General features: G+C 41.1%; 1 protein-coding gene across 5 annotated transcripts in view; it reads right to left on the reverse strand.

Annotated features, from left to right (window-relative positions):
• Synpr (synaptoporin) overlaps positions 1-13,537 on the reverse strand; it is a 350,940-nt gene that overhangs the window by 177,593 nt on the left and 159,810 nt on the right. The window contains exon 1 of one of the 5 annotated variants that reach the window (XM_021182225.3): positions 4,198-4,570. The exons of the other annotated variants lie outside the window; for them this stretch is intronic. Coding sequence (XP_021037884.1) covers positions 4,198-4,221 — 24 coding nt within the window. The 5' untranslated portion in view covers positions 4,222-4,570. Of the gene's footprint in view, positions 1-4,197; positions 4,571-13,537 lie in introns of those variants that run through there. 5 annotated transcript variants of the gene reach the window in all.

Genomic DNA, 13,537 nt, shown 5'->3' on the forward strand with positions numbered 1-13,537 from the left:
AGGATAGAAGTTGTGTTAGCACAATCACTGTAAAACCTAATGTGAAGCTCCATCTCTCTGTGGAGTGGGGAGTGATCGGGGTGCTCCTACCTCAGCTCGGTCCTTTCTCTATTTTTTCAAAAATATATAAAGACACACACCCATGATCAAAAAACCTCCTTTAAAGGATTGCATTGCTCTTGTGCTGATGTCAGACTCAAAACTAGAATTGATTTTTATATGAATACTAACAAGACCCCTGCTCCATTTGCACACTAACCCATAGAAAGGCTTTTGAAGTTTAAGACTTCTCCATACCTCTTGTCTTTATACCAGCCACTTTATCTCTATGCAAGGGGTTCTTTGTAAGCACTCAGCGATGGATATGTTTAAGGACATACATCTATATCTAGAAGAAAAGCAGAAGTAAACAGGTTGGATGGGGTAGGATTCAATGCTGTTTATTTGGGACTTAGTGATCTCTCTCAAGAAGGCAGACTGAAAATGATTTCCTTTATAAAACTGTTTCCAAAATTAGTTTTTAAGGGATGGCATACATTTGATGATCCCTGGGGCTGAGCCCAACACATTTTCTTCAAGCAAAAGTCTCTGTTTGGTAGCTCTGGCTACATTTAGAACCCTCATAAATACTCATCAAAAAATCAAAGCAATCCACATTTCTTTACTGGTGTTGGATTTAATAGCACACTTGCTGATTAAACCACAAGATTATGTCTTATTCAAGAATAGGAGAAAAGTGACTACAGAATTGTGTTGTTTCCTCCAAAGAAACTGTCAGCTTAGGAATATTTCACTGTGCAGTGTACTCTGAGCTTTTAACTGCCTAACTCTCTCTGTAAATGGTAGCTCAAAACTGCTACTCATTAGTAAGCAGATCACGTCAGAAAAACCCTCAATATTGTGATCACTTCAGAGCTTGACTCTGGATGCCACCAATGGGTTTGTGTTTGTTCCTTTGCTTTCTTTATATCCCTTTGAGTTTTGGTAAAATGTAGTAAAGATATCCTGAGCTAGACTTTATTCTAGCCACATTCTTAGGGTTCAGAATCCCGTCAGGTAGAATGGAGACAACACAGTGTCTCCCAGAGTTACCACGAGTGCTGTGCCCTGCCACCATGCTGCTGCTTGAGGTGAAATTTGAAACATCTTGGTTCTGTGTTAGTCAAAATTTTCCCCTGGAAGACTTTTCTGAATTTTATTGGCTCAGATGGATTTCAAATTCGGAGCTCAGTGCCTGGGTGCAAAGGACTCAGGGCTTCAACTCTGTCACACTGCTCAGCTCCCATATCAGCAGATGTGTGTAATTTTTAATTACCTGGCTTACAGAGAAGCAATATTCTAATTGAAGCCCTTTCCAGTTAGACAGAAAACAAAAAGAAAATCACAGGGGCGACTGAAAGGAAAGTGAGAATTCTATAAAGTTCTCCCAAGTGAATCAATTCAGTTGAAATTGCCTTTTATATTTTGCATCCATGACAAGCTGGGTGCTTTGAGACACTGATATTTCTAAATTTTCTTGGCATTTTTATTTGCATTCTTTGTTCAAAGACTGAAAGTCAGGGGACAGATTTGTCTTGCTCAGTTACAGGGATACCTTAATTTAGCCACATCTGCATATTGTTCTCCCCAGGCTGTCTTTCTCCCTACATTCACATCTTGGTAGCTGCACAAATTGAGTGTTTTTTAGGCACATAATTAGCCTGGAGTTACAAAAGCACAGTGTGAGGAAAAGGAGGTTATCTATTGTCAGAAGAAGAAAAGATACCCGTGGAAACGCACTGTGCTATGGTTAAGTGCCTGAAAATCACCATGGCCTATGAGCTTCCCATAGGTTATGCTGACAAGGTGAAGCCCTGACCGGAGGATGAGCATGCCACTCACTCCATCTCATGTGCATCATTGTGTCATCTTATCAAGTTGCACACATTCTCTGTCTCCATTTTCCTATCTTAAAAGTTAGGAGCTGAGATTAGCCTCTTCTGAGTGGCTATGAAGACCAGGAGAGATAAGCCAAAGTGTGTATTTACAAACTGGAAACAATCAAGGCCTTTTTCATTTTGCTAAGACAAAAAGAAGATTTCATTGTGGAAAAATTCAAAACCAGTTTATTATTTTTGTCCACAGCATTGGGATTTTTGTTCCTTAAAATAGAGTATGACAAACTTTTCTGGACATGGTATCCAGGACTTGTCAGGAGGGATACAATTAAAGACCATGCAGACTTATCCCAATTCAAACTAATGGTTGACAATACTAACTTATTGAGGTTACTGAGGTCCAGTGACAGTGCTTTCATGTATGGAACCCTGAGTCTTTCATAATAAGCTGACAAAGAAGAAAGCAGACACTTGTAATTCACCATTCCTTCAAACTCTACTAATTAATCTTGTGGAGTAGCTTCATATGGTGACAACTCCATTTACAGCTCATGACTTTACATGCAACTTGTTACCACTGGCTCTGAAAGAATATCATCCAAAAATGGATGTCGCAAGGAAGAAGGGAGTCAGCTGTGTGTGCTGGAGAGAGGACAGGGCCTGCCCACTCCTAATGCTTTCACTCAGCTCAAGAATGAAAGCCACGCTTGATTTTTTTTCCAACAACCTACCTGCTAAGGCATACTTAGTTCCTGCAGTGTATACGTCCTCTGAAGTTGTTCTGGGAACGCATTCACTGGGATCAGACAATGGAAATAGTTAGGTGACATGGGGGGAATTTATTTTTGAAGCTACAGTAATCAAAATTCAGACTGATCATCAAAATGAGCAGCTCTGTGTTAGCATGCAAGTAAGAGGTGCATTGCAGGGCACCCTGAAGGCGGCACTCAGGAGGGTCAGTTCATTCCTGGGTAGATATCACTCTCTCCTTAGAGTTAATCTGAAACCATGTCACAGTCCCAAAAAATTGTTATTCAAAAAGAATGTGTGCCTCAGAGTTCTAATTGAAATTCCCAACTTTACTTTAAAAGTCTAAAAATTGCCAAGTTTTCACTTCTAATTTATAGGTACCCTAACTTTTGTTACAAATATATCCTGTAGTTAATTTACTTTGAAAAAAAAAAGCTATGTAGATTTGCTGTGTGACAAAAGAAAAAAAAAAAGAAAAAAGAGTAAAGCGTGTTTGTTTCCATTAGTACAAATAGTTAATCACCTTACCATCGGTATCTACTGTAATCATATTAATAGATTTTCTCCCAGACTTCTGAATTAACAATAAGGAATCCGGACCATCCTCTGCCTTCAGCTAACCAGGTGATGCATTCAGAAATCATGAATCTGAACAGATGTGATCGGAAACCCATTCTGCATCAGTGTGAATTAATAAAAGCAACTTTCCTCCTGATTAGCTTGAGCCATGGCCACACTAGAGGCCAGCACTAGGCATGTGGCAGATGGTGGCACAAACACCCAAAAGAAGACAGTCAGAAAAGAAACAATGGCCATGTGAAGCCCAGCTTTTCATACAATGCAAGACATTTACTTTAACAATATGGATACTTTTTGGTGTAGAAATTCAGTTCTTTTAAGAAATGTCTCAGAATTGGAGAGGCAGCTCATTCCTTAACTGTAGTTTGGTATAAGACCTTATGAATTTAACATAGTATTTGGAAGATATTTAAAGAGTTGAAGATATTCTCACAGTGATACTGGTGAAGAAACTTTAATTAAAATTATAAGCAAGTTGTGGCACAATGAATATACTCAGAACATTAAGTGCCCTAAAAAAAAGGCTGAGATGGAATGGCATTACATTTTTATGAAGCTTAATATAACTTTGCTTAAATAGTTTTCTTACTGTGTTAAAAAGAAACCCAGAAACCCAGTACATACTTTTGTAGCTAACGTGAGAATTATACTATATAACCCAGTCTCTGTGGTTTAAACATGCATAAAAGAAAGCAAAGTTAAAGGGGAAAAAGAAATTATCACCAATTTTTTTTTAAATCACATTGGTAAAGAAAATTATACACCCCAAATGTACTTATACATGTATATATACAGAGAGAAAGAGACAGAGATAGGCAGAGACATAGAGAAAGAGAGAGAAAGACAGAGATACACACACACACACACACACACACACACACACACACACACACAGACACAGACAGACAAAGAGAGAGGGACAGAGAGAGAGAGAGACAGAGACAGAGAGAGACAGAGAGAGAGAGAAGCAAATCAATAGAGATGAACTTACCGGAGCAAATATCACCATACACATTTACAAAAGAATTGATAATCCAACTTCCCTCTCCTGAAAAAATAAAGAGGTTGTCTCATACTAAAACTGAAGCTTCTCTGTCCTCAGCACCAGCTCCTGTCCCTCTCTTTATGAAGCAAAGGAAAAGGACAAGAAATCAATGCAGAGGGAAAGTCAGATGCTATACCAATCAGATAGCAGCTTCTGCCTTCTTGCAGAGAGATGGGAAAACAGTCATATTAGTAGACACTGACAGCCCACAGCTGACTACAGGAACCTGATACTCCCTTGATGTGAAGCTGGCTGCTTTGTGGGGAGGACGTTACCTCCGTTGTGCACTCCCACACTTGGCTCTCTGCTCACAACTGCAAGTGCAGGCTGCTTTGCACAAGCACGCTGCATCATGAGCAGAGGCACCAGCTCCCCTCTTACTCAGAGAGCCCCCTCCTCTCACCACAGCACTTAAAATCAAACTGTGAGCTGAACCCAAGCCAGGAACTTGCATGTTTAGGGTACAGGGAAGCAGTGGTTTCATTAAATCCTCTGGAATAGATTTGCATAGATGAGGCAAATGTATGTTTGCTTTTAAAAATTGCCCTTGTTTTTATGGAAATGCATGGGTGTTGTGCATGGTACCCATTTGGAAATTCATGCACTGTCCATAAATAATCATTATGGTGATGGCACTGGAAGATAGCTTTTCAGGCTCTGGGGACTATGGAAGGGACAAATTATAACTTGGTGCTCATTCATCATGACAGTGTTAATGAAGACTTGTGAAAATCACAAAATTGAAAAGCTGGCAGAGGCTTAAACAAGACTCAAATTTCTTTCTTTTACAGAAAGAAGTGGCACTCACTTCTTCAAGGGGCATCAGTCTGGATATCCAGAGGCTATTGTTCTGGGAGGGTGGGTCAGCCTTCACAGAGAGACTCCTCTTGGGTGCCCTGAGGATATTGTCTAACCCACTGAAGGATATTGTCCCCTGAATATCTGTACTGAATTACAGAGGGAATCCTGCAAGTCTGTGCTCCCTCTGCCCTGAGTAAGAGGTCTAGTGTGCCAGCTTTGTCTATTGCTCAGGTACTAACGTCCCAACAGAAAGGCCAACAGAGTGCCACGTGTTTAATCCACGGTAAGTAATCCAGAATCTGCCATGGGTCTTATTTATTCCTCTTTCTGTTTCTGTCTGTGTCTCTTTCCTCTTCTCATGTAGACATCTGGACACAACATAGTAACAACATCATCAGTTATTTTCTAGCACTACTTTTGTTCCTGTGATGAAGGGGAGGGTGGGATCAAAGAACACCCGCCAAATGTGAGTAAGAGTGAAACAAACTGAAATCTCCTGCTGCTTCTCCTCTCACTGGGAGATTGTGAGAACTGACAGCCTTTTTAGCTCTCTGTGCCTTAGATTTCCCTCTGTAAAATGGCACACTAACATTTCACAGTTCTTGGTAGGGAGATGTAAAGAAGGAATGAAAGATAGACGAGACAGTGCTTTCAAATCCAAGTGTGTGCACAGGAACTTTGGTTTGCTGTCTCTTCCTCACTTGGTCTTTCTCCATTGTGTGTTGCTCAGCGGTACTGAGGATAAAACCCAGGGCCTCAAGCACTTGGGGAAAGAGTGCTAACACTAAGTTTAGCTCCAGGGTCACAGGGTGAGATCTTGTTCCCAGTGAATAAGCAAGTCTTCAGGATGCTTAAAATCTTCAAATTTTGTGAACTCTATGGTCCTTTGAAATTCTCATAGGATCCTATCCCTCAGTGCTTGAGCACACACACACACACACACACACACACACACAAAATCATGGTCACTAGCATATGCTTATTGAAAAGTTACCACATCACAATGAGTGAAATTAAGTGATGAAGCCAGTAAAAGGCTACCCATCACTAAGCACTTATGAGTACTTATGAAATCAGTATTTTCAGAATTATTGAAGGCAGAATTGGTGGAAGGATTGATACCTCATGCCAAAGGCCACTGTTCTGCCATGTGACAAGCAGCAGAGTTAAGACGCTATTATGCAGCATTTGGAGACCTCGTACTTCACAGTTTCCTATCTCTAAAGGATGGCCAGTGAGCACTCCTAGTCGGCTTTGTTTATGAAGAGACTTACTTCAAGTTTTAAAGAGCATGTTCTACATAATAATCATGGGCATCATTGACTGTTCTAGGTGGTCTTCTAAGTGGTATTTTCATATAGCACTTTATTTGGTCCTCAGAGAACTAAAACATCATTGTTATCCCAATTGACAGATAAAGAAGCCAAGACCCAAAGAATTATGTGGCTTGCCTGTGAGCACATGGTCAATAGTTAGTAAAGCCTCATGTAAGACTAGGCCAATACACTTACCCAACTGTCAAACAATCTACTGCATTGGTACCACAGTGGTGCTTAAAGCATGATTTATTCAGTGGACAGGGATAACTAATCTGTAATCACTAATTTGCATAAAGACAAGGGCCCTGTGAGACTTCGGAGCATAATTTTAAGGACAGCACAAGGTTCCATCTTGCTATTTTAGTGATAATGCTGCATGACCTTAGGTACATCCCTAATGTTTGTGTTTCAGTTTTCCTCATATTTAGATTTTATAATTTCTCTAAAAAGACTTTCTTGGTCAACATAGATTAGATAAGACTCCAAAGCCAATAGGCAAAGGGTGCTCTTCTCACTAGGTTAGCTTCCCCCTAAATGAGTGCTCAGTGGCCAGCTCACTGTTGCTCCAGACCAAGCATGCACATGTCCCAAGAATCTCCTACCCATCACCAGCATCTCCTATTGCAATGGATTCTCTGTGGGTCTTGTTAATTCCCTAGTAGTCTAGAAATGCAGAAGTTACCATAGTGAGTCCTGTGCTGTGTAAATCAGAACAATCACTTGACTGGGAATGATACTTCAATTATAATCCAGTAGACTTAAGAAAAATGCAAGCTCTTCACTGTGCCCTCAAAGCCTTGAGGATCTGGCTCTATCTACTGTTTTATTTCTCTTTCCTCTCTCTTCCACAAACTGGCTTTTCACCTGCAACTCTTCTACCTAAAGCCCTGGCTCCTGAGAAACTCTCCTGCTCTCAGTGTGCCTGTTTGTCCTTCACTCTTCCCTTTCTCCCAGGGTCCCATTTAGAAAGTAATCCTTGCTGTCTCTGTGCAGCTCTGCCCTCTGCATTAATATGTCTGCATTAACATAACAATACCTTTTGTTGTGTTGTGAGCTCTGGCTTCTGTCTTTCCTCCCTCCTTCCCTCTGTTCCTCTCTCTTCCTTACTTCTGTATTATTTAATTATCTCTTTGCTCAAAGAAGCAGCATCCACAGAAGCATGAAACCACCTCCTTCTCTCTCTCTCTCTCTCTCTCTCTCTCTCTCTCTCTCTCTGTGTGTGTGTGTGTGTGTGTGTGTGTGTGTGTACATGTATAGTGTTCATGAATGTGGGGTCAGTGACAATAGAAACTTCACTATCATTCTTCAGAAGCTATCTTCTTTGTTTCTTTGATACAAGGGCTCTTAATGGCCTGGAGTTTGCCTACTAGGTTAGGATAGGGGGTCACCAATCCCCAGAGATTCTAGGACTTCCCAGCTGTCTTTGTCTTTCTGTCTTTTCATGATATGGATTTACAAGTGTGTGCCTCCAGGCTCAGCATTTTCACTTGTGTTCTAGAGTGTGGATGTAGATCATGTCTATGAGGCAAGCAGGTTACCAACTGAGCCACCTCCTCATCTAAGGAAGCCTCAAGAGGACATTTGTGCAGTTTCAGAATGTTGTAGATATTCAGCAGGTATTTGGTGGGTAAGTAAGTGGCTGACCCAAACAACAAATCAACATGAGAACAAGCAAGGCTGGGCAACTGTAAATAAAATGAGCTCATTAAAGTGACTTAGCCTTGAAGCATAAGACAAGGGAGCAAAGCAATTGCTTCATTAACATTAGCGCAGTGGTTCTCAACCTTCCTAATGCTTTGATCCTTTAATACAGCTCCTCATGTTGTGGTGACTCCCAACCATAAAAATATTTTGTTACTACTTCAAAATTTTAACTGTGCTACTGTAATTAATTGTAGTGCAAGTATTTAATATGTGACCTCCATGAAAGGGTTGTTTGACCTACAAAGGGTTCATGATCCATAGGTTGGGCACCAGTGCTCTAGCCCCACAGAAATGCCTGGCTCCCTTGAAGTTCTTGTCCACAAGTGGGGCTTGGGAGCCAAGGATCCTGTCACCTAGATTGTCTCTACCTTCCAATTGAGCAGACCATTCAGTCAGCTGCTACTCTCTAACATGTAATCAAAACTGATAGAAACAGTGTGCCCCTGTTTGACGGCTCTTTTTGAAAAATGATATTAGCACAATTTCTACTGCCTTGAAATAACATTTGTCCATTATCAGATGATTAAAAATAGTCAACAGTGTTTTTTAAGCTAAGTATTTATAGAGGGTAAGCAGATTAAAATAATATCTGAGTCTCTGAAAACTTCATTAGCAATGCTAATTTCCGATATGGTCAGATCTTCGGTTCTGATCTTCCAATTGAGCATGGCCTTCAGACAACTTCAAAAGCTCCCCCCCCCCGCCCCCCCTCTATGAATAGAAAAGCTTGGCTCTGCTTTGGTGAACTTGCTCCCTTACCTTTAGAGTTTCTTTGTTTCAACATCTGGCTTCTCAAAAGGGGTCCTCTTCCAGGGTTGCCTGCTTAGGGGTCAGGCAGTAGGAGGCCTTACCTTCTAGCTTTTTAAGCATATAACCAACAGAGAGGAAAATTCCAGGGCCAGAAGGATCTTTGCATAGCAGTGGGGAAGGGAAGCAATCAAAGATAAGACTATCTAGCCCACACTAACAAAGGACCAGGATATTAGCTAAGGCTCTCCAGACAACTTTGATTGTTTTAAGCTGCAGCTTGAGAGCACTTAGAGTCAATCCATTTATGCACCAAACTTGAAATATTTAATGATGCCTTCCTTACAGCTCCTAGCATGGATAAAATGTAGTTTATTCCAATATGAGTAAGTACAGAGAGTTAGGACAGAACTTAAGCAGGATATCCTCACCCGCACCCTGTGTGTGTGTGTGTGTGTGTGTGTGTGTGTGTGTGTGTGTGTGTGTGTGTGTGTGTATGTTGAGACTAGATTTCATAATATAGGCCAGGCTATCTCCAGTTCAAGTCAATACCCCTGCCTGAGCCTGATGAATGCAAGGATTACTGTCATGAACCACCACACTTGGCTTTTTACTATGCTTGTAGGAGAAATAATGTTTTCTTCACTGTCTTTTTCTTTATCTAATACTCAGTGAAATAAATGAAATTAATATGCACCCAATGTTTGTTAGATCATTGAGTATTCTCTGGAGAGCTCAAGGCTGAATTAAAAAAAAAATGCCAGAAGGAGGCTACATGTTGGTTGATTAGTGAATCTATAAACTACTTCCAGTGTCTGATTTGGTTGCTTCCAAACATAGTTTTATAGCTTGAATGAAGAACTACAGAGAACCACTAATATAATCGGAAAAGGAAAAGTTTAAGTTTGCATTTTGCTGCTGTGGGTCTCTTGATAGCAGTGATATGAGTCTACTGTTAATTCTTGCGTATTAGCTTAGCACTGGTCTCACTGTATTTTATTTGACTACCATTGAGTCACATGAGTTAGACGCTTTAGATACAATTCAGTAAATTGGCTAAGTCTACACAGATGCTACTACACTGAGGATTTGAACCTGAGTCCAAATTCCAAAGCCCAAATATTCTAAATGCTTAGAAAGAGAGACTCCATGGGGTAAGTATTTAGGTATCAGCTTTTTGATTATGGTTTTCCCAGTTTGTACTTACTAGAAATCAAAAGTCATATTGCATACTTCTGAAGGATTACATCTGTTGTCCTGGTATCTAAAAGTGGCCCAATGATAAACCACTGGTCTGTAGAGTCAATCATTCTGCCCCATTTCACAGCATATCACAGCACCCTCTCCACATACGGAGAGTACCAAGCAAGACCTTGCCAACTTATTGAAAGAGGAGGCCATGCAATGTTTGTCTTGTAATACCCGGTTTATTTCACTTAACCTAATGTCTAAGAGTTTCCAAACTTCATTTTCTTCACCTGTGAACTGGGTCTGGTAACTCTGTCACCTGAATATATGCAGAGAAATCTAAAGATAATTATCATGGTATGAGCGAAATGCACTCCCTTTCTGCTAACACTCCAGGCTAGAGAGTTTTGAGAATCAAACATTTGCAAAATGGCTTTCTGCTTTTCCTTTCCTTCCAACAAATTAGGTTACAATCCTTTTGTTAAACAGTCATGCCTCCCAAACCCAGACTGCATTACAGCTTCTAATAAAAGTGGACAAAGCTAGAGAAGATGAAAGTCTGTTCCCCCTCATCTAGCTTACAAAGTGCTGGATTTTTGAAACCTGAGTGCTTTTACAGAGTCGGTGTTCTGTTATGGGCAGCTCGATTCTGACTCTGTCTGAAAGTGGCTCCCATTTTGCTCCTTCCCACAGGCCCAGTCTTGGGAATGGACCTCATTATGATGCTTTCAGGGGAGACCAAGAAAAATATTTTAACTTGAGCATTTGTTTTAATGTGGGCACTAATGTGTCTTTATTTTGCTGAGGACTTCTTCTAGCAGAGGTGTATTATTATGTTAATTATTATGGTATTATTATGCCAAAAAGAATTCTCATAATTTTATTCACCAAAACCCCCCTCCTATATGGGAGATACCTCCTGTATTTCTGTTTCACATGTTTCAAAACAGTCCTGGCACTGCAATAGCTATAACTCCATGACACATCAGCTCACCTGAAAGTATTGTAAGAGCTAGAGTGCAACTTGACAGTTTTCTTTCTGTAAGCATAACATGAAATTTATTTTCCTCTAGAAGTTCACTATTTATCATGCAGGACCTTAGAGTACCGTTCAAAATGCCATGTGCCTTTGGACAGAAAAAGACCCTGCTTTCTTCTGGGCAGATATTTCTAAAATAGAAATGGTTTTACCCCTGTTTTTCTTAAAATTTTAGCTCCTTAAGAGACTAATTTCCCAAGACTTCAAATGATGCAAATGAAAGGAATCAGTGTGAAGAACAGGACATTCAGACATTTCCAGAATATCATTTATCTCAACTCCAAGAACAACATTTCTCCTTTTATTCCTTCAAAAGTGCGGAAGTGAAAATTCCCTGTGAAGAATTGTAATGCCACTTGTTCTGACATTAGCTATAGGACAAGGAATGTCAGTCTGAGACACTGCTCAGAAAGAAGAAAAAGAAACAGCATGCTCTTTCTGTTATGACCCCCCCAATGCTCCGTGAGTCTAATCTTGGATCAGCTTCACATGCTTCCAAACTTAGACCTTCTGAATCAGAAACTAGGATGGTGGGTGATGAGAAATCTGAGATTTACCAACTCCTAATCCTCTCTTCCCATGGGGTGTTTGATGGAATTTTTCACAGAGCTTCAGGCCAATGACGGCATCAAGGTATCATCGACAAAGCCACTATAGGTGTCACCCAAGGCAAGTTTCATGACTAACAAACATTTTAGGTAAGAAGAGGTATCTTATACAAGGAGAGAAGTTGGCTGCTGGGAAGGGTGATCCTGTCAGAATGGTCATTAACCCACTCAGTCCTCTGGCTTGATGGAGGCTTTTGTTTCAGCGAGCCTGCCCTCATGCTCTCATACACGAGACAGAAGTAATACAAATGGCAGAAGTCTTCTTTTCTGTGCCATCAGCTCGTCTATGTAAGTTACCCATGGTCAACCATGCCATATGCTACTAAATACAGGACTCTAAAATCACTGGTAATTTTAAGTGCTGTGCTTTCAGGTAGATGTGATGGAATCCTGCATTGAGCAATCCTCCCTTCACAGATCTTGTCTCTACCCAGTGTGGCTCTGCTGTGCATGTCACCACTGCTAAGTTACCCAGCAGCTACCTCATATGCCATGCTGACTTGCAGTCTCACTGTGCTTGCATTCAATTGTCCCCCGTGTTAGTAGTGACTGCTCCAAAGCATAAGCTGTGGTACAAAAGACAGACCAGGGCATGCCACATCAAAAGCCAGGGTAGCTTTGGAAGCTTGTGGCAGCAACCATGGTATGTACAGGTCTTTCAATCCATAGATTCAAGCAGTCATTGCTTATCTTTGAACATATCACTCTGAGAGTTGTGACTACTATACTTAAATACCATGTCTAAGTACCTCAAATGACAACTCATGTAATCCTCCTTAAGATGCAAATATTAAGCCCCAAGGCAAGGATGAAGAGATGGCTTAATATTAGGAGAACTGGCTGCTCTTCCAGAGGACCTGGGTTTAATTCCCAGCATCACAATCATTTCTGGCTCCAGTTCCAGGGGACCTACTGTCCTCTTCTGGTCCCAGCAGGTACTGATCATGCAGGTGGTACAAGAACATACACAGGTAAAATACCAACAGACATAAATAAACTCCTTTTTGAATTTTGTAAAAGCTCTGGGACCAATGTAAGTCTTCCTTGAGCCAAGTTGTCTTCCCTAGACTTTGCATATCAGCTCACCAAACCTGCTGTCCTGGGTACTACCATAGACTTAGGCAAAGCTGCCTGAGGCTGCCCTGCCCATTGACTTCCTACAGAAACAAATAGATAAACATGAGCAGTTAGTTTAGAATGTGATTCTGTGAAAGGGAATGGGGACTTGAGGCAGGAAGATAATAAGGATGCTTATTAAGGATGACTAATCTCCCTGCCTGCTCTGGAGACAGGGGAGAGGAGCACACTAGAGAGGGTCTATGCAAAGAGGGCAGAAAGCTTGAACATCCATCCTTCCCTCACCCTGCTTTTCCTGCTCTGGGTCTAATGCTCTGGGTGCTCTTTATAGAGACCCTTCTGTGCAGAAGGAGGCTCAGGCTGGAGCAATGACTGCTGCCATTCGAGGGCTTGGTGCTGGAGGCAGGGGTTTCAATGTCTCCTGATGTCATGGGGGAGGGGGGATGAGTATGGTGCTAGTTCACCTGATGGGAAAGAAAGGAGAGGAGAGGAAACCATAATCTTACTTTTGTATTTATGAGAGTACCAAGAATGAAGATGTTGATTCTGCCTCCACCTGAGAGCTCCTTTTGTCTTTGTTCGTTTTGATCTTAATGGATTTGCTGTCTTATGCAACAGAGCAGGCTTGCCTTACAGCTATTATCCTCAGCCCTCTGCCCTCTGATTACTCTGTTCTTCCAACACAGAGTGCTGTCTTTTTCCCTCTGTCTTGTCTTGTCTTGTCTTGTCTTGTCTTGTCTTGTCTTGTCTTCTCTTCTCTTCTCTTCTCTTCTCTTCTCTTCTCTTCTCTTTTCTTTATTTCT

This window comes from Mus caroli, unplaced genomic scaffold (assembly GCF_978045245.1).
Source record: "Mus caroli unplaced genomic scaffold, Mus_caroli_1 scaffold_12, whole genome shotgun sequence".
NCBI classification, from domain to species: Eukaryota; Metazoa; Chordata; class Mammalia; order Rodentia; family Muridae; genus Mus; species Mus caroli.